This window comes from Oncorhynchus kisutch, linkage group LG24 (assembly GCF_002021735.2).
Source record: "Oncorhynchus kisutch isolate 150728-3 linkage group LG24, Okis_V2, whole genome shotgun sequence".
In the NCBI taxonomy this organism is placed as follows: Eukaryota; Metazoa; Chordata; class Actinopteri; order Salmoniformes; family Salmonidae; genus Oncorhynchus; species Oncorhynchus kisutch.
Genome location: NC_034197.2, coordinates 7,363,311 through 7,385,576, shown reverse-complemented (window position 1 = coordinate 7,385,576; position 22,266 = coordinate 7,363,311). Strand labels below are relative to the sequence as shown.

At 44.4% G+C, this 22,266-nt stretch overlaps 1 protein-coding gene across 3 annotated transcripts in view; it reads right to left on the bottom strand.

The window, feature by feature from the left end:
• The window catches only part of LOC109869674 (disco-interacting protein 2 homolog B-A), a 73,178-nt gene that overhangs the window by 27,746 nt on the left and 23,166 nt on the right, over window positions 1–22,266 (bottom strand). For 2 of the 3 annotated variants that reach the window (XM_020459943.2, XM_031803507.1), the window contains 7 exons: window positions 13,872–13,943; window positions 3,359–3,538; window positions 2,834–2,959; window positions 2,037–2,270; window positions 1,628–1,774; window positions 574–585; window positions 124–243 (listed from right to left, as the gene is read on the bottom strand). In XM_020459943.2, coding sequence (XP_020315532.2) covers window positions 124–243; window positions 574–585; window positions 1,628–1,774; window positions 2,037–2,270; window positions 2,834–2,959; window positions 3,359–3,538; window positions 13,872–13,943 — 891 coding nt within the window. The remainder of the gene's footprint in view (window positions 1–123; window positions 244–573; window positions 586–1,627; window positions 1,775–2,036; window positions 2,271–2,833; window positions 2,960–3,358; window positions 3,539–13,871; window positions 13,944–22,266) is intronic. The other variant, XM_020459945.2, reaches the window with a different exon arrangement.

The following is a 22,266-nucleotide window of genomic DNA, read 5'->3' as shown; positions in this document are numbered from 1 at the left end:
CACAGCAAAATGTGGAAAAGTCAAGCGGTGTGAATACTTTCTGAAGGTGCTGTAAGTATCAGAATGGAAGTATTGTATTTTATGGAGCCTTAAGTCTTGGAGCAGGTCCTCTGTGCTTCTTACCCTCTACGATCTCCTCGGAGTCATCCAGGAAGAACTCACTGAGCGCTTGTCTCTTGGGCCGCTTCAGAGTGTTCAGCAGCTGCTGGATCTTAGTGGAAACACGGCTGTTCACTGGCACACCTGGAGAGCACAGAGGTAGAGGCAGACAATCACAGACATGACCATAGACACAAACACACAATCACAATCACGCACAAAAACACACACACTCATACACTCAGACATTAAATAGGCAAGCACGCACAAACGGACACAAATGCTCACAAACGGACACACACAACAGGTAGATGCAACTTTATTCTTGGTCAAAAACAGAAGGATATTTCTATCTGTGGAGAGTAGATGGAGAGACAGGGCAAACAGACGACAGAAGAGGTGAAAAAGCAAGCTGATTGGAATTGATCCCTCCATCGCCCCTCCCCGGCCCCGTCCCATTTTGATTCATATTACCTTTTCGCTTTCCTTTTTTTAATGAAAGACACGACACGTACAGCCGAAAAAGGGATCACCCCAAAAAAGAACAAAATATAGTATGTTAGCAGCTTTCCCAACACAACGCCTGGAATGGGGATGAGAGTGAGTGAGATTCATTCAATGTTATTATGTCTTGTCAGTGTGTCATTATGTCTGAATAAAAATAGATTATTAAAAAAAGAGGGAGGTTGACATGAGCATGAGCACCCAAATCATCCGAATGGATTCACATAGGTACTGTCCCAAATGGCACCCCATTCCATATATGTACTGCACTACTTTGACCAGGGGGCTCTGGTTAAAAGTAGTAAAAGTAGTACACTATGTAGGAAATACGGTATCATTTGGGATGCTGACATAGCCATTTCAAACACGGTAGGGTAAACACACTGAATTGCCAGCTACATTCATAATTACTGCAAATGCAGTACAACAGTGCTTTGTCAGTTAGCCAAACCATCACCAGATTAAGGATGTTACAGACTAGAGATTATGGTTAAAACAGTGAGTGATCGCAGTGTGGTGGTTTTCTGCGGGGTGTTACCAGTCTGCTGCCGTGTGTGTGTGAGATCGTACATTCTGAAGTGTGTGGTTGTTGTTCTACAGTGTGTGGTTGTTGTCCTACAGTGCGTTCTATAGTGTGTGGCTGTTGTTTTACAGTGTGTTATACAGTGTGTGGTTGTTGTTCTAGTGTGTTCTATAGTGTGTGGTTGTTGCTCTACAGTGTGTTCTGCAGTGTGTGGTTGTTGCTCTACAGTGTGTTCTATAGTGTGTGGTTGTTGCTCTACAGTGTGTTCTACAGTGTGTGGTTGTTGCTCTAGTGTGTTCTACAGTGTGTGGTTGTTGCTCTACAGTGTGTTCTACAGTGTGTGGTTGTTGCTCTACAGTGTGTTCTGCAGTGTGTGGTCATTGCTCTACAATGGTTGTTGCTCTACAGTGTGCTCTGCAGTGTGTTCTGCAGTGTGTGGTTGTTGCACTACAGTGTGTGGTTGTTGCTCTACAGTGTGTTCTGCAGTGTGTGTGTGCATACCGTCAGCGGTGGTATCCAGCATGCTGGTGCGGCTCTGTCCTCGGGGCATCCCCCTGGTCATAGCATTGGGGGGCAGGTCCACCCTGGAGTCCACCCTTGAACCCCTCTCAGGGGTGTAGGACGTCACATCTGGGGGGACACTGTTCTCTGGAGGAGAAGGGACAAGGTTTAATACTCTGAGGTAAACTTGCCTAAAGCTGTGGAGCTACAGACAATACATGTTCTTAAAGAAAGTGTCTCTGAGGGTACGAAGAAGGGCTGTTATGTGTGTGCGCGCCCACCCTTGTGCGTGTGCGAGTCAGTTCTCCCAATGCGTGTGCGTTGGATTAAATGTGTGCAGGGTGTGTTTGTCTTACCTATGTGTGGGGTGTGTGTGTTTACAGAGTGTGTGTGTGTGTGTGTGTGTTACCTATGCGTGTGCTTGCCAGTATGTCGGCCAGTGCTGAGGTGGGCTGTGGCTGCGGTTGCGTCTGAGTCTTATTTTCCCCGTGGGACAGGGTGGAGGAGGCGGAGGAGGAGGTGGAGGAGCTCTGCACTGAGCGGTTGATCCAGTAGTCTGGGCTCTGGAGACTCTGGGCCAGCGCTGCACTCAGAGTCGCCTGGCGACGCAGAGAGCCTTCGTCCTCAGACGCTGACGATGTGTCTGACAGGGAGACAGAACGAGATCTATTTAGTAGATGGCGCGTGGTGAGCTTTGTCGCACAAAATGGCTGCCTTGGCAGCACCCCAGGTGGGTTATATACAGTGTTTGTGGACACCCAATACACCTTCTCTTATTGGGGCTGAAGCAGTGATAACCTAACCAACCATCCCTGGTCCTGATGATGAGCTACAGGGTATGCAGGATTTTGTCCCAACCCACACCTGAATCGACTCATCAAAGGTAGTCCACATCTAGACTTTGAATATGCTAAATCAGGTGTGTTAGTGCTGGGCTTTGAACTAAAAGCCTGCACAGCGTGCACCCTGTATTTTAGCTCTCTGGGTTAGTATTGAACACTACAGTGTACTACTCAAACATGGCAGGGTTGGGGTCAATTTCATTTCAATTCATAAAGTAAACCAAATTCCAATTCTAAAATCTCCTCATTGAAAAGCATTGAAGGGAATTGGAATTTCAGTGTACTTCCTGAATTGTGTGGAATTGAAATGGAATTGACCCCAACCCTCACACATAGAATATAGTTTGATCTCTATGGTAGTGACCTGGAGGGGTGCAGTTGTCTACGGGTGACTGGACGAAGGCTGAGCGGCGCTTGGTGGGCATGGGCAGTGCCATCTTCTCCTCCTTGTGTTTGGCCAACGCTGCCTGTACCGCCTCCGTGTGGATATCTGACAGAGACGGTGAGAAAGAATGAGAACAAGATCAGGACAGACCAAAAAACAGGGATGAGGAATGGAAAAAGTAGGTCAGTCACTGCATCAACTGTGTTCCATTAGACTCCTCTGTCACAATCAGAACCAACCACTATCCCTAAGCAAGGCAGCATCTCCCACACATCCCACTACTACTGTGGTGCCATGCATGTTAGAGGTCTGTGTCATTTTTATGAAATTGCACTTAAGTCTACTTCCCATGTAAATATCCTTTGCTATGTTGTTGCTTTTAAATCTGTAATTTCCTCTGAATGCACTGTGTTTTCTGCTAAATGAATGGCCTCATTGAGGACATTAACGTTTTTGGAATCTGAATCAGTGACGTATGAAAGTACAGTATGTGTGTGTCTGTACCTGATCTGTAGCGGTCATCCCTTGCCCCCCCGCTGCGGTTTCTGCGGCCCCCAGAGGAAGAAGAGGGACCAGAGGCCTCAGGACTGGCAGGGCTACGGTCAGAACTGGCAGGGCTGGGCTCACCACTGGTAGGCCCGGAGGACGACTGCTGCTGGACGTCTGGGAGAGGCAGATCCACACCTGGACAGAGAGGAACGATGAGATACTCAGCACCTAGCTCTAACACACACACACACACACACACCCTAGGGCTGGTCGATATGGCCAAAAATCATTTTTTTAAAAATTCAAACGGGCGATTCACAAAATACACTATATATACAAAAAAGTATCTGGACACTCCTTCAAATTAGTGGATCCGCCTATTTCAGGCACACACGTTGCTGACAGGTGTATAAAATTAAGCTCACAACCATACAATCTCCATAGACAAACATTGGCAGTAGAATGACCTTACTGAAGAGCTCAGTGACTTTCAACATGGCACTGTCATAGGATGCCACCTTTCCAACAAGTCCAGTTTGTCAAATTTCTGCCCTGCTAGAGCTACCCCGGTCAACTGTAAGTTCTGTTATTGTGAAGTGGAAAAGTCTACGAGCAACAACGGCTCAGCCACAAAATGGTAGGCAACACAAGTTTACAGAACAGGACCGCCAAGTCCTGAAGTGTGTAGTGTGTAAAAAATGGTCCATCCTCGGTTGCAGCACTCACTGCCGAGTTCCAAACTGCCTCTCGAAGCAACGTCAGCACAAGAACTGATCATCGGGAGCTTCATGAAATGGGTTTCCATGGCCGAGCAGTTGCACACAAGCTTAACATCACCAGCCCTAATATCAAGCGTTGTCTGGAGTGGTGTAAAACTCACCGCCATTGGACTCAGGAGCAATGGAAATGGGTTCTCTGAAGTGATGAATCACGCTTCACCATCTGGCAGTCCGACGGACTAATCTGGGTTTGGCAGATGCCAGGAGAACGCTATTTTCCCCAATGCATAGTGCCAACTGTAAAGTTTGGTGGGGGAAGAATAATGGTCTAGGGCTGTTATTCATGGTTCGGGTTAGGCCCCTTAGTTCAAGTGAAGAGAAATCTTAACACGACAGCATACAATGACATTCTAGATGATTCTGTGCTTCCAACTATGTGGCAACAGTTTGGGTAAGGACACTTCCTGTTTCAGCATGACAATGGCCCCGTGCACAAAGCGAGGTTCATAAAGAAATTGTTTGTCGAGATCAGGGCTCGCACAGAGCCCTGACCTTAATAACTCCATCAAACACCTTTGAGATGAATTGGAACGCCGACTGTGAGCCAGGCCTAATCGCCCAACATCAGTGCCCAACCCTCACGAATGCTCCTGTGGCTGAATGGAAGCAAGTCCCTGCAGTAATGTTCCATCAGTAATGGAAAGCCTTCCCAGAAGAGTGGAGGCTGTTTTAGCTTTATCAAGCTTTATTTATACAGCACATTTCAGACATGGAATGGAACTCAATGTGCTTTACAAGAAAATAAAAGCTGAAACATTTACTATACAACAAACATAAGATTAAAAAAACGAAAGAATGACAAACTGAACTACTAAAAAGCTCCTTTTAAAAATGTCCAGTTTCAGCCTCCTCAGGCTCTCTGGCAGGCTATTCCAGAGGCTGTGGGCACAATAATTAAAGGCTGCCTCTCCATGCCTCTTGGTCCTAGGCTTTGGGATAGTTAAAAGGCTAGTGCCAGAGGACCTGAGGGACCAACTGGGTGCTTAACTTAAAAGCATGTCTGACATGCATTGAGGTGCACAGACGTTGATTGATTTACAAAAAAAACAATATAAGAATCTTAAAATGAACTTAATTTTTTTTTTTTACTCGCATGCAGCTAGTACAGAGACATTAAAACTGGTGTAATGTGTGCTCTACATGTGGTCTTGGTCAGTACCCACGCTGCAGCATTCTGTATGCTTTACAGTTGAACAATGGCTTTCTTGGGTAGACCAGACAGGAGAGCATTACAGTATTCAAGCCTGCTTGTAATAAAAGCATGGATTAGTCTATCTGTATCAGCCGGAGAGAGAAACGGCCACAGCTTGGCAATGTTCCTCAGGTGTTTAAAAAAAAACATTTTTGGTTACATTCCTAATGTGCGATTCAAAATTTTGTTCAGAATCTAAAATAACACCTAGCTTTTTTACCTGGTTTTTTATCTCTATTGCCCGTGAATTAAAATGTGCGGCTCGATTCTCTCTCTGTGCTTTGACTCCAACAATAAGTACGTCGGCATTGCCTTGATTTAGCTGGAGGAAGCTGTGAGCCAGCAGTCTTATGAATATTAAAATCGCCCAACACATTGATTTTTTCATAGTTCTGAAGGAGTATAGACAATAGCTCAGATAAATCAGTGAAGAAAGTGGGGCAGTGCTTTGGTGGCCTATACAGGGTGGCCGACATTTAAACAGTGTGTCATGATGCTCAAAAGACCCAAAGTTGCCAAATGAAATTTACTAATGAAAGCATTTGTAAAAATAGAGGCTGTCTTCCCACCCCTTTTCTGATAGAGTATGGGGCGGCATGTAGCCTAGTGGTTAGAGCACTGGACCAGTAACCGTAAGGTTACCCCGAGCTGACAAGGTAAAAATGTCGTTCTGCCCCTGAACAAGGCAGTTAACCCACTGTTCCTAGGCCTTCATTGTAAATAAGAATTTGTTCTTAACTGACTTGCCTAGTTAAGTAAAGGTTAAACAAATACAAAATAAATGAAAAGCTGTAGTCCGGGGGCAGCCATGTTTCCGTGAGAAACATGCAATCAACTTTGCGCTCAATAAGGAGGTCATTCACGAGAGAGATTTTACTCCAGGCTGTATCACAACTGGCAGTGATTGGGAGTCCCATTAGGGCGGAGCACAATTGGCCCTGCGTCGTCCGGGTTTGGCCTATGTAGGCCGTCATTGTAAATAAGAATTTGTTCTTAACTGACTCGCCTAGTTAAATAAAGGTTAAATAAAAAAATATAAAAAATTGTGATTGCTCTAACATTTAAAAGCGCCATGTCCAATTGGTGTGGGCCACTGCCACTGGGGCATCTGCCTCGAGGTAACCAATGGAATAACAACCACGTTTTCTGACAGCCTCCAAATTTATCAGAATGGTAGGAAATAAACAGTTTGTATAAACTCGGTAGAAGGCCCGAGTTAAAGGAACATAAGTTAAGTTACTCATAGCGCCATTTCTACAGGAGTTTACATGCTTTCCAAGACCTGCCTTGCTTATTTTGAAAGGGAGAACTGGAGCACTAACAGACCAGGTACGTCCATCCCTAAAACAGTTTGCGATGTTGCGGGAAATAATACCGGAAGCCCTGCGGTTAGGGTGAATCCAGTCTCTCTCTTTTTTTTTTAAGTGCTGGTTGCTCCCACAGCAAATCAAAGGTTGTCACAAAAAGAGACATTCCTGTCGTTGATAAGCTTCTTCAAATACTCATCCAGGGCAATGAATCGGTTGAAATGTTCCGGACCCTTTCGGTACCGCGGGAGAAGGCCAGAGGTAACTACTCTCTTCCCTGTGCTAGCGACAGTGCTTAAAACGAAAGTCGTTAAAACCTACGTGAGTGACAATGGTGGCAATATTGTAGTAGTTGGCCAGAACCGTGGGCACTAGGGAGTTGATGTCATGTGCACGGACTCCTGAGTGACAGTGGACCTTGGTCAGTCCAAAATCTCTCACCATCGATCTTCCCACAATGATGGTGGATGTGATGGAATCCGATGGGGTAGCAACCTGCTGAACTGTGGTAGCCGTGGGGGAGGGGAGGGGGTGCCACTGGGCTTCGGAGTTGAGCTTAACGTTTATTTTTTTTATTTTTTAAGTTTATTTTTTAAGTTTATTTTTATTATTAACAACAAATCAATACATAAAGCACATGAGGGAACACAAGCATACATAGATTACAAATAATAGACAATCGAGCTAGGGGGTACAATATCACATTACAATTACACAAGGACCTTAAGGGACATGCATATACTTACAATTCTAACAGCTTTTTTGTTAGTAGAGCATTTAACCGTCTTAAAATACAGTTCAATTTCTTTTTGTAGGGTACGAAAATGTGGTTTTCTGTTTGTAAATTTACATTTGTGTATATGTAATTTGGCCAAAAGAATAATGAAATTAATTACATAAAAATGATTCCGCTTATTTCTATTGTATGTAAAGAATCCAAACAGTACATCTCTCCACAATAGTGTAAAATCTTCATAAATGTGTTCAATTATAAACCTACTGATGTCTTGCCACAGTTTTCTTACATGCATACAATGCCAAAAAAGATGCACAACTGTTTCTGGGTGGTCATTACAAAAGGAGCAATTTGAGTTGATGTTTTCCTTAAACTTCTTCATATAGTGGTTGGCAGGATAATATTTATGAATAATTTTAAAGGAAATTTCCTTAATTTTGTTAACAAGTAGGTATGTTTGTGGCAACATCCAAACTTTTTTCCAACAGATATTATCAATAAATCCATTCCAATAAGGCATGACATAAGGTATAGATACAACATCCTGCTTGTTGAGCTTAACGTTGGTCCGTTGGATTGGGACAGATCAACGCCACCCGACTCATTGACAGCTTTACCACAGGAGGCATTTAAAACTGAGATTTGGTTTGCCTGGGTTACAGCTAGGTCGGTGAACTTAGAAAGCAGGTTATCCTTTTCTTGCAACCGAGCTAACAGACGGAGGATCTCTTCCCTAAACTGCTTGATGGTGGTGCATTTAGGGCAGACAAATCCCTTGTCCATTTTACTGTTACACCGTATCTTCCTTCTGTGATTGTGTGGAAACATCTCACACCTGACGCACGTGTCCAGCTGTGGATAAAAACACTGATGGGCTAGCACAGCAAGCATTAGCCTGATCCATTTTCATGATGGCTAGCAGCTATCTGCTACATCTCCATTTTTTTTTTAAATGTTAAATTAGCGTCATTGTACAATTAAAGGTCAAATAGACTGCATTTAATTATTTTTGCCAAATAGTTCAACTTGCTTTTTTTGTTGTTGCAATAATCACTGATCTGGCTTTCAAGTCAGTCTATGAAAATTCAATTTTTTGTTACAAACTTAACTAGAACCATGCATAATGCACATTCACTAATAATGACTGAATTCTTGTAGCAGGCATTAGACTATAGAACATTAAGAGGTCTTATCAACAATCTCTCAAGCCCACGAGCTAGTGATTGGCCAGCTAATCTTCATATTTCAGGTTTAGCCAACTTGGAACTATTTGCTAGCTAACCAGGTTGAACAGTTGGATTGCTTTGAACACACCCTTCTGTCTGTCTCCAACTGTTTGAAAAACACGTTAGCCTGTCCAGATGTTGAAATGTAGTGGCCGACCTTATTTCTCAAAATGAAAACGAGTTGCCAATTCCTTATAGATTAAACAGCTAGTATAACAGTCTTCGGCTAAAATGCTGCTAGCGGTACATGGTACCCCAATAATGCTGCGCACGACAAACAGCATTCATTTTCCAGAATCAATGTTCAATAACACTCGTTTTAGTAGTGTCTGCTCTAAGCGCAATTAAAGTAGTGGAGACATAAAATGGGTATCGTTAGAAAATACCACTTCTCCTCTATTACAGTAAACTAAAGTCCCAATGTGTTTGAGTCCAGATGACCAATTATGTTGGACCAAACCTCAAATGCAAATAGCGAGTTAAAACCACTCGTCAGGGAGGAAGATGTGATATCTCAACGTTGTTGGCGTGAGAGGTTTCACTTTCTAAAATCTGTCCAAAATAAGGCCAATGTTTTTCTTTAGGCTTATTTTACACCTAAACTTGTCATCTGTTTTCCTGCCTTTGGGACAACAACTCCCATTGTTAGGGCTGAGACGTGCATCTCGTCATCATATAAAGATCTCTGTTAAAAATGGAAAGGCGCACAGAGGACCGAAGGAGACGAGACCAAAAATACAACACGAGAACAAGCGTACATAAACGCTCATAAAAAATGAAAACTAAACCTCGATTCTGCAATACAGGCATTCAAATTAATGTATTTAATATACCGCCCAGCACTAACACACCCACACAAACACACCATTTTGCATTGGTCAGGTAACTCTTGAAACAATATTTAATTTGATATAACCTTACTACTAACTAACAGACCACTTACAGTTGAAGTCGGAAGTTTACACAAAGTAGTTCTAATGACTCTAACCTAAGTGTTTCAACCACTCCACAAATGTATTGTTAACAAACAATAGTTTTGGCAAGTTGGTTAGGACATCTACTTTGTGCATGATACAAGTCATTTTTCCAACAATTGTTTACAGACAGATTATTATTTCACTTATAATTCACTGTATCACAATTCCAGTGGGTCAGAAGTTTACATACACTAAATTGACTGTGTCTTTAAACAGCTTGTAAAATTCCAGAAAATTATGTCATGGCTTTAGATGCTTCTGATAGGCTAATTGACATAATTTGAGTCAATTGGAGGTGTACCTGTGGATGTATTTCAGGGTCTACCTTCAAACTCAGTGCCTCTTTGCTTGACATCATGGGAAAATCAAAAGAAATCAGCCAAAACCTCAGGAGGTTTAGGCCTTTATGGCAAGACAGAAGCAACTCATTAAAATGCACATGACAGCCTGCTTGGAATGTGCCAAAAGGTACATAAAGACTCTCAGACCATGAGAAACAAGATTGAACCTGAATTGGCCTGAACGCCAAGCATAACATCTGGAGGAAAACAGGCACCGCTCATCACCTGGCCAATACCATCCCTAATGGTAAGGTGTGGTGACAGCATCGTGGTGTGGTGATGTTCTTGGGGACCTTCAATGCTGCAGAAATGTTTTGGTGTTCTTCCCCAGATCTGTGCTTCAACACTTTCCTGTCTCAGAGCTCTACGGACAATTCCTTCAACCTCATGGCTTGGTTTTTGCTCGGACGTTCACTGTCAACTGTGGGACCTTTATATAGACAGGTGTGTGCCTTTCCAAATCATCTCCAACTATTTGAATTTACCACAGGTGGAATCTAATTAAGGATGATCAGTGGAAACAGGATTAACCTGAGCTCAATATCTAGTGTCATAGCATTAGGGTCTGAATACTTATGTAAATAAGGTATTTCTGTTTCTCATTTTTATTAATGAACATGCATATCAAAAAAGCTGTTTTCGCTTTCTCATTATGGGGTATTGTGTGTAGATTGATGAGGATTTTTTATTTATCTAATACATTTTAGAATAAGGCTGTAACGTAACAAAATGTGGAAAAGGGGAAGGGGTCTGAATAATGTAGATACTGTAGAATTGATTCATCTAGCTCTAAACTCACGATGGCAGGTAGTCAGTTAGTCAGCCAACAGAGTACCACTGGATGATGTCCATGTCAAGTTTGTGGTGTGACCATCCCTGTAGTGCTCAGAAAAAAAGCAGAAGAAAGCAGATATGGCCTAACAGGCTTTGAGGGAAGTAGCTCACAGTTTTTAGTTTGTTTGTCATCTCGAACCAGTGGCCCAGAGGGACCTCTTGGGTCTTTAGTTGTTTCTACTCCCCAGTTGACCACAGCTCTCTGTTCAATTGGTTGGTTGTTCTCCCCAGTTTACCTCAGCTATGTCACATTGTGATTCTGTGTTTTCTGTGGACACAGTTGAATGGGGGGAACCTAATGATCAATTTGAAGTCGGAAGTTTACATACACCTTAGTCAAATAGATTTAAACTCACAATTCCTGACATTTGATCCTAGTAAAAAAATCCATGTCTTAGGTCAGTTAGGATCACCACTTTATCGGGTTGCCTTCCACAAGCTTCCCACAATAAGTTGGCTGAATTTTGGCCCATTCCTCCTGACAGAGCTGGCGTAACGGAGTCAGGTTTGTAGGCCTCCTTGCTCACACACGCTTTTCAGTTCTGCCCACAAATCTTCTATAGGATTGAGGTCAGGGCTTTGTGATGGCCACTCCAATACCTTGACTGTGTTGTCCTTAAGCCATTTTGCCACAACTTTGGAAGTATGCTTGGGGTCATTGTCCATTTGGAAGACCCATTTGCGACCAAACTTGAACTTACTGACTGATGTCTTGAGATGTTGCTTAAATATAGCCACATCATTTTCCTGTCTCATGAAGCCATCTATTTTGTGAAGTGCACCAGTCCCTTCTGCAGCAAAGCACCCCCCACAACATAATGCTGCCACCCTCGTGCTTCACGGTTGGGATGGTGTTCTTCGGCTTGCAAGCCTCCTTCCTTGGCCAAACAGTTCTATTTTTGTTTCATCCAACCAGAGGACATTTCTCCAAAAAGTACGATCTTTGTCCCCATGTGCAGTTGCAAACCGTAGTCTGGATTTTTTATGGCGGTTTTGGAGCAGTGGCTTCTTCCTTGCTGAGCGGCCTTTCAGGTTGTGTCGATATAGGACTCGTTTTACTGTGGATATAGATACTTTTGTACCTCTTTCCTCCAGCATCTTCACAAGGTCCTTTGTTGTTGTTCTGGGATTGATTTGCACTTTTCACACCAAAGTACGTTCATCTCTAGGAGACAGAATGCGTCTTCTTCCTGAGCGGTATGACGGCTGTGTGGTCCCATGGTGTTTATACTTGCGTACTATTGTTTGTACAGATAAACGTGGTACCTTAAAGCGTTTGGAAATTGCTCCCAAGGATGAACCAGACTTGTGGATGTCTACCATTATTTCTCTGAGGTCTTGGCTGATGTCTTTTGATTTTCCCATGATGTCAAGCAAAGAGGCACTGAGTTTGAAGGTAGGCCTTGAAATACATCCACAGGTACACCTCCAATGGACTCAAATGATGTCAATTAGCCTATCAGGAGCTTCTAAAGACATAACTTTTTTTTTTTTACAAGTTGTTTAAAGGCACAGTCAACTTAGTGTATGTAAACTTCTGACCCACTGGAATTGTGATACAATGAATTATAAGTGAAATAATCTGTCTGTAAACAATTGTTGGAAAAATGACTTGTCATGCACAAACTAGATGTCCTGACCGACTTGCCAGAACTATAGTTTTAACAAGAAATTTGTGGAGTGGTTGAAAAACTAGATTTAATGACTCCAACCTAAGTGTATGTAAACTTCCGACTTCAACTGCACATATGGTCACTGTGGGGACGATGTTGTCGATGCACTTATTAATGAAGCCGGTGACTGACGTGGTAAACTCCTCAATGCCATTGAATGAATCCCGGAACATATTCCAGTCTGTGTTAGCAAAACAGTCCTGTAGCTTAGCATCTGCTTCATCGGACCACTTCCCGAATTGAGTGTCACTGGTACTTCCGGTTTGAGTTTTTTCTTGTAAGCAGGAATCAGGAGGATAGAGTTAATCTCAGATTTGCGAAATGGAGGGCGAGGGTGAGCTTTGTATGCATCTCTGTGTGTGCAGTAAAGGTTATCGTTTTTTCCCTTGTAGTTGCACAGGTGACATGGTGGTAGAAATGAGGTAAGATGGATTTCATTTGTTCTGCATTAAATCACTGGCCACTAGCAGCTTCGCTTCTGGGTGAGCATTTTCTTGTTTACCTACGGCCCTACACAGCTTGTTGAGTACGGTCTTAGTGCCAGCATCAGTTTGTGGCGGTAGGCAGACAGGTATGAAAAATATAGATCTCTTGTAAATAGTATGGTCTACAGTTTATCATGAGGCATTCTAACTCAGGTAAGCAGAACCTCGAGACTTACTTAATATTAGAGATTGCCCACTAGCTGTTAACAAAGAGACACATACCCCCCCGCCCTTGGGTTTATGAGACGCTGGCGTTCTGTCCTGCCAATGTATAGAAAAAACAGAGATTTATATTAACCATGTCCTCGTTTGAAATTTAAAACGGTAAAGGTTAGGTACCGGCTTATGTTTAGAGTAAGGGTTTAGGGTAGGGTCGTCTGAAGGATTTCACTAAGCATCCACCATTGTACTTCGTTTGAGCAGCAATGCAGCTGTTCCGTCATCCACCACTAGAGTGCAGCAGAGAGCCATAAACTCTCCCATCGCCATAGGAACAAACAGAGGGAGGTCAAAAACAGATATAGTGGAAAAACAATCATGGGGAAGTCAGTTCAGTAACCCACTATTTGTGGAACAGTTTTGGTCTATCTGTGCATTCTTTCCCCATAAAAATGACTTGTTGGTACAAAACTGACTTAGTTGATGAGTTTGGTCATTGCTGTCAGTTGGATTGAAAAGGCATTTGTTTGAGTCTGGGGTTAGGCTGAAAACAGTCATGTCTTGTTCTCTCTGCTACTGTATCATCTGTGCGTGGATGACAAATCAAGGGAGGTCAGAAGAAGAGAGCAATGAGGAGGAAGACAATAGTGGAGCAGGAGGAGAAGGGACTGGAAAAGACGAGAGGAGATGTCATATGAATAATTTATAAAAGGACAACGACAAAAGGGACAGAAAGAAAAAGATAAGAGGGGGAGATGCATCTTACTGAGGAAGGTGAAAAGAGGAGGAGAAGGAGAGAAGAGAAAGGCCTGTACTTACTGGTGATCTGAGGGAGGAAAGGGGCCAGCAGCCTGGCTCGTTTCTTCTCATAGCCCTTCTGTGTGATGTCACCTAGCAGAGAAGAGAACAGGACACAGCCACATTAGTCACCTGTCAGTCAACACACACTACCATCAATCAATCAATCAACAAATCAATACACACACACACACCGACTGTCTGGGGTTTGAGTATTAGGCCTTGACTGATTGATAAACACTATTACAATCAATTAAGATATAGGGCATCAAGATTGAGAGAACACTAACTCTAAAGTCTCTGATTATAGACATGCACACGCTGGTCATCACCCCAGTTTTATTAACAGGGAGAAACATGAAATAAGGAGGGAGACCGATAGAGGACAGAGAAGTGTGTTGGGACTGGGTTTCGATCCCATGCGGTCAGGGGATTGCCTAGGTGCCGAGGGCGGCAACCTTAACCGCTCAACCACTCTCAGGTATCCTAACACACTTCAAAAAACCTTCCAGGGGAGATTCCATCAGCTTCGGGTACAGCTTCACATGTCCTGTGGCTCACTGCAAACAGAAACTAATGTTCATTTGTCACATGCGTCGTAAAACAACAGGTGTAGGCTAACAGTGAAATGCTTACTTCAGGGTCCTTATCCAACAATGCACAGTAGAAAAAAAGAACAAATATTGAAATAGTGACACGAGGAATAAACACACAGTGAATAATGTATAATAATATTGAGTAAAAAAGGATCAGGTAAGATTATCGTTTCCCCTCCTTAGTGGACACATATGACAAGAGCACACAAACCCCAGGGCAGGACAAGCAACTAACAAACGTTATTACAGCTACGGTTATAGTCTCCCACCAGAGAACAATACCAAAGTAGCTAATCGAGCCACAGAATAGTAAACATGGACATGGCTTGCATCTCAAATGGCACCCTATTCCCTACTATATATAGGGCACTACTTATGGCCCCTCGGGTACCATTTGGGATTGTAGCCATGGCAAAAAAAAGCAAAGAGGAAGCAATGGGAGGTAGTTTCACATGGAACCCAACTCCCCCCTCTCCTCTTTTCCCCTATTCTTCATTCTCTAGAGAGAGGGGTGTGGGGGTAGAGGGGAAGGGGGAGAGCATTTGGCCCAGCCCTCCCACAACTGCAAAGAGCAAAGTCCAAACACTCCCTAGGCTCCCCCAAAACACACACACGCACGGGCACGCAGGCACGGGCGCGTACACACTCACACACATCCCCTTATCTGTGACCAGCGATAGCGTCACAGGGAGAGATAAGAGTCGGTCTAAGTGGAGTAGAGAGGCCTGGGGGTCTGTATCTCCGCATCCCATTCCTCCTAAACCTCCCTTAAAACTGTGATGATTTGAAAAACTTTTTTTTAATAGAAACTCAGATGTTTTAGGCTTAGTTATAGTGAAACATGTCAATTCTGGTCTTCATTTTGACAGTTTGTTGCAAAAGTGATGTATTTTGATATTTTAGTAGGAAATCTAGCTCTTTTTGCCCCTAATGGTTCAACTCTACCATTGAAATCGTGATGTAGAGCCTCTCAGTCATCTCAAGGGGGGGGGGGGTTCGGCATGAAATACACTCCCTTCTAGATGTGCTGGGTGGTACCACCCCAAAGCTAACTATAAAAGCAAGTGACGGCGTGCCTTATTTGGCAATGGTTGTGATAAGTGGGGTGTGCCAAAATATTTAGCATATGACGCTTCCTTGACTAGACGACTGACGTATCACCACATTTGTTTTTAAAAGCAGTAAGGCACATTTCCATGTATGACCAAATTCAAAGTTTCTGCTTACCGTGCTTTTACGAAGAAAGAAAACGTATAGGCTATGAGGATTACACGCTTATACTCACAGCTACATCCATCGTAATAATGGGCAAAGGCTGAAATTGGGGTTGAGAGTTACCCTTTAAGGCAGAGTTACCCCCCGCATGCTTCCATCCGAAACAGTTCGACACAGCTTGTGCATGAATTATGTACGGTTTTGGTCTTCGGCAAGGTTTTTTTCCTGGCTGTTAGTGCACACGTCATTTATTCTTGAGCAAAGTCGAACTTCGGGAGCCGAAGTCTACGCCCCTTCATTTGTGATTCGTCAAATGTAAGGGTAAATCGAGGCTCTTCTTCTTCTTCTCGATTCAGCCGAAACTCAGTGTGGATTCAAAATGGCGAGCGACAACAACTTGCAGCGTCGCTTGGTCGAGGAGGTACAGAAGTACCTGCACCTCTACGATTCCAGCCCTTGCATCATATAAAGACTAGCATGTAAAAGGCCAATTCATCCTGAAGTACACAAAATGTTGCTCATCAATTGGGCGCATTTGTTGAACCAGCATGGCATACACCCCCCTCCGTTGTTCCTTCTCTGTTGAGTGGTCGCACTGACTATCTTCTCCCTTCACTCTCCTTTTATATGTGTTGCTAGGTAAAGTGATTTTAGTAGATACCGGGCCATTTTCCATTTTCTCGCCAGTCAAGTGTCTCTCTGTGAACACCATATTATTTCTATAGCGCGCCTCTTCCTTGTTTGGGTGTCGTCGTCACTTCCTTGTTTCGCCGTACTTGAGTATTACCAGCACTATTTCCGCTCTTCCCCTTTTCAAGCAAACGTCTTTAAAGGGAGTATGCAAGCGAGCACGCTCGTTCAGTTTGCTTAGCCAGGTTCTACTAGGCGCCAGCCGAACCTGTCTGGGACGGCTTTATACCCCTACACCACCTCCTACCACAACTCCCACTGACTTGTGGAGGGACAGGGGTGGTGTGTGCTGCAGCCCAGACTAGAGGAAGATAAACGTACAATGAGAGAAACTGGTTGGGGAAGTGAGAAGGAACAAATAACGCGAGGGAGCGAGAGAGAGAGACCGATGGAGGCGTTTGATAAGCTGCTGGGCCTGGGGTGGTGTGTGTTTTATCTTGAAGGCACCGGCATCTCTCTCTCTCTGCGCTTGATATTACTGAGTAGAACAACAACGATTGAACATGAGAGAACTACTGCTGTGGGTTGTTTTTGGGGGCAGTATTATTTGCAACGTCAATCAGAGAAAAGGGGCAGGGGCCACAAGAGCGAGAGAAAGTAGAGAGTGACTGCAGGAGTGAGAAAGAGTAACAAAAAGAGAGACCTAGTGGGAAAAATAGAAAGAGTGACAGAGAGGAGAGTAACAGAGTGATAGGTAGAGAAACCAACAAAGTGAGAGGAGAGAGAGAGAGAGAGAGTTCTGAGTGCTTTTTCATTCTGTGTCAGAGTGCTGTAGGGGCTCCCAGTATTCAGCAATGTGTTCATGCCTGGATACACACATTGTTACCGCTGCCTGAAAATCTGGCACGGAAACAGCAACTACAAGACACACACAAACAGGGACACACACACACACCCACACACAAACGTACGCAAAGACCTACATTACAGACAAACACAGTCTTTCCGTCTTTCACACACAAACACAGAGAGAGGGAGTTGGCCCCACGCTCTGCCACAGTAAGTGGTAGATTGATGTTAGTGAGGAGTAGTGGACTGGAGCGCCATTGTGTGAGAGAGAGTTCTGGCCTACTCCAAGCATGAGCTCTGAACTGTGACTGATGTTGGGTCATTAACACAGAGAGACAGAGGGGTGCCTGTACTGGTGATGGGGTGGGACACAACAACAGGCACAGACTGGCACTACCACACAGCACCGCCATAGACAGCAGCAGACATCCAGACCTGGAGTTGGAGCTGGGCAGACAGAGTGGGCTGTGACCTGGTCAAGTCTGCACTCACCAACAGCTTGTGAGCAACACTTGCTACAGTTTGTGTATTAGAGAGAGATAGAAATAATGCTTTTGCAAAAACTGTTTGTGTGTGCGTGTGCGAGAGGTCTAAGGGCAGGATATGAGCGTTACCCCACCCCATCTCCCCTGCCAAAAGCAGTTCGCAGTTTATTGAGACTACAGGAATGTGCACCAAATGGCACCCCATTCCTGAAATAGTGCACCACTTTTGACTAGGGCACATAGGGCTCTGGAAAAAAGTGGTGCACTATATAGGGAATAATGTGCCATTTGGGACACCACCTAAAGGAATGTGCTGATGGGAGAACAGTCTCCTAACTGACTGGGCCAACTGGCTCACTGGACAAACTGTGTATGTGCATGTGTGAGATGCTATTCTGATAGTGTGTGTGTGTATGCGCGTGCGTGCACAGTGCTTTTCTGTGGTGTGTGGGTGATGCTATACTGCGGAGTGTGTGAGTGTGTGTGTGTGTAACGCTGGAGCAGGTTAATGCAGGGTGGGGGGGTTACAGTGTTTAGAAGAATGAGTGCTGAATTAGCTAGCGATGCAGTGGCACGGTGGGCCACCAGATCCATATGTGTCAGCACAGCAGCACCAGTTAGGGCTGCAATAAATAGAATTCATATGAATGTATGTTTTTGCGTGATATTCCAAACGCATGTATCGCAAGAATCAAGGCTTTGTTCTTTTTATGGGCATTTATGTCCGCTGGTTTCAATGTTGTATTTTTGGTCTCGTCTCCTTCGCTCCTGTGCTGTGTTCACCTTCCCATTTACACCAGAGATCGGTGTATAATGACGAGATGCATCTCCGCCCTAACAATGGGAGCTGTTGTACCAAAGGCGGGAAGGCAGGCGTCAAGCTTAGGTCCCAAATAAGCCCATAGAAATGCATTGAACATATTTAGAAAGTGAAACCTCTCGCTTCGCCTCTTCTTCTGGTTTACAAACACCAAGCCCCTCCCCCTACCTCTCACGTCAACAACGTTCAGAGATCACATCTTCCTCTCTGACAAGCGGTTTCAACTCGACATTTGCATTTGAGGTTTGGTGCAACAGAACTGGTCATATGAACACAAACACATTGTTGACTTTATTTTACTGTAATAAAGGAGAAGTGATCTTTTCTAACAATACTCTTTTTATGTCTCAACTACTTTAATTGCATTCAGAGCAGACACTACTAAAACGAGCGTATCAATGAACATTGATTCTGGAAAATGTATGCTCAGTTTGTTCCGCGTGGCATTGGGGTACCAAGTACCGTACCGCTAGCAGCATTTTAGCCAAAGACTTATACAGTACTAGCTGTCTAGTCTGTGTTTCATAAATGTGTAATAAGCAGTGTTGTGTTCGAGACCACCTAAAACGAGACCGATTCAAGACCAGAGCAAATCGAGTTTGAGTTGTGACCGAGACCGGGAGGGGGAGCGAGACCGAGTCATGACCCGGGAGCGAGACATGACCGAGTCATGACCCGGGAGCGAGACATGACCGAGTCATGACCCGGGAGCGAGACATGACCGAGTCATGACCCGGGAGCGAGACATGACCGAGTCATGACCCGGGAGCGAGACATGACCGAGTCATGACCCGGGAGCGAGACATGACCGAGTCATGACCCGGGAGCGAGACATGACCGAGTCATGACCCGGGAGCGAGACATGACCCGGGACCGAGTCATGACCCGGGAGTGAGACATGACCCGGGACCGAGTCATGACCCGGGAGCGAGACATGACCTGGGAGCGAGACATGACCCGGGAGCGAGACATGACCGAGTCATGACCCGGGAGCGAGACATGACCGAGTCATGACCCGGGAGCGAGACATGACCGAGTCATGACCCGGGAGCGAGACATGACCGAGTCATGACCCGGGAGCGAGACATGACCGAGTCATGACCCGGGAGCGAGACATGACCGAGTCATGACCCGGGAGCGAGACATGACCGAGTCATGACCCGGGAGCGAGACATGACCGAGTCATGACCCGGGAGCGAGACATGACCGAGTCATGACCCGGGAGCGAGACATGACCGAGTCATGACCCGGGAGCGAGACATGACCGAGTCATGACCCGGGAGCGAGACATGACCGAGCCATGACCCGGGAGCGAGACATGACCGAGTCATGACCGGGAGCGAGACATGACCGAGTCATGACCGGGAGCGAGACATGACCGAGTCATGACCGGGAGCGAGACATGACCGAGTCGGGGAGGGGGAGCGAGACCGAGTCATGACCGGGAGCGAGACCGGGAGGGGGAGCGAGACCGAGTCATGACCGAGACCGGGAGGGGGAGCGAGACCGAGTCATGACCGAGACCGGAAGGGGGACAAGGGGTCCGAGCACAGAAAAATGTTCAATTCAAGACTTTGCTTGTAATTTTGTCAAATCACCACTATAATAAGAGTTCAAAATGTTCAGTATTTCTGTGTTCATATTTCAGAACATATGGATTCTTTATACATTCTGAACAGTGAAAAATTGCATGCTGAGGGAAAATAGAGCCACTCTACAAATTATTACTAACCCAAACACAGTGGGGAACAATGGGCCTTCTACGCCTTCAGAGAGGGCTAAGGATTTCTAAAATAAGGATTATAATAATAATATTAATTACAGTGCATTCAGAAAGTATTTCAGTTTTCAAATGTTAAGTTACAGCATTATTCTAAAATTGATTAAACCCCTACAGGGTTTGTAAGTAAGCATTTCAACATATGATGACCTTGGTCTCTACACTGATTGTATTCGGTGCATGTGACAAAATGAGATTCGATTTAAATGACAAAGCAAAAACAGGATAAGACATTTTTGCAAATGTATAATTACATTTTAAAAATGAAATATTACATTTACATACAGTACAGGTCAAAAGTTCGGAAGCAAAAATTAATTCCAGGGTTGATTTATTTTGACTATATTATACATTGCAGAAGACATCAAAACTATGAAATAACACATATGGAATCATGTCGTAACCCCCAAAAAGTGTTGAACAAATTAAATATATTTTAGATTCTTCAAAAGCAGCCACATTAATATATTTTGGACTTTCCCCACAATCGAAACTTACTGGGGAGAAATAAGATCTAACATTGGAAAAATAATGGGATTTGATATAGAACAAACATTCATTTCTTTGTACTTGGAGAAAAGTACCTCTTGAAGGTCCTACTTGCAGCCAGTAAAAAGGATGTCACTAAGGAAATGGCTACAAAAAGACCCTCCCACAGTGACACAATGGATAGACAATGTAAAAGAAATGCACCACATGGAGCGTATGACCTTTGCTTTAAGAACACAAGAGATCATACGTGAGGTCAGGAATACTTTAAAAACAGGTTTCATACTTGAAAAAGGTTTAATTCAAAGATGCCAATGTAACTAATATAACTGCCAGATCTTTTTTGTTCTTTTATTTGACTTGTTGTACTTTGTGTTCCTACAATAAAAACAAAGTATACTTTTTTTTTTTTAAGCGGCCACCCTTTCCCTTGACCGTTTTGCACACTCTTGGCATTCTCTCAACTAGCTTTACCTGGAATGCTTTTCCAACAGTCTTGAAGGTGTTCCCACATACGCTGCGTAGTTGTTGGCTGCTTTTCCTTCACTTTGTGGTCCAACTCATCCCAAACCATCTCAATTGGGTTGAGGTCGGGTGATTGTGGAGACCAGTTCATCATATGGCACTCCATCACTAAAGGTCACTAATAAGAAGTACTGTAGGTATTCAGACCCTTTAATCAGTACTTTGTTGAAGCACCTTTGGCAGCGATTATAGCCTCGAGTCTTCTTGGGTATGACGCTATAAGCTTGGCATACCTGTATTTTTATGGAGTTTCTCCTATTCCTCTCTGCAGATCCTCTCAAGCTCTGTCAAGCTGGATGGGGAGCGTTGCTGCACAGCTATTTTCAAGTCTCTCCAGAGATGTTTGATGGGTTTCAATTCCGGGGTCTGGCTGGTTCACTCAAGGACATTCAGAGACTTGTCCCAAAGCCACTCCTGCTTTGTCTAGGCTGTGTGCTAAGGGTTGTTGTTCGGTTGGAAGGTGAACCGTCGCCTCAGTCGGAGGTCCTGAGTGCTCTGGAGCAGGTTTTCATCAAGGATCTTTCTGTACTTTGCTCCGTTCATCTTTGCCTCAATCCTGACTAGTCTCCCAGTCCCTGCCGCTGAAACACATCCCCACAGCATGATGCTGCCACCCACATGCTTCACTGTAGGGATGGTGCCAGGTTTCCTCCAGGCGTGACACTTGGCATTGAGGCCAAAGAGTTCAAACTTGATTTCATCAGACCAGAGAATCTTGTTTCTCATGGTAAGAGTTTTAGGTACCTTTTTGGCAAACTCCAAGCGGGCTGTCATGTGCCTTTTACTGAGGAGTGTCTTCTGTCCGGCCACTCTACCATAAAGGCCTGATTGGTGGAGTGCTGCAGAGATGGTTGTGCTTCTGCAAGTTTCTCCCATCTCCACAGAGGAACTCTAGAGCTCTGTCAGTGACTATTGGGTTCCTGGTCATCTCCCTGACCAAGGCCCTTCTCCACCGATTGCTCAGTTTGGCCAGCTCTAGGAAGAGTCTTGGTGGTGAAGAAATTTCTTCCATTTAAGAATGATGGAG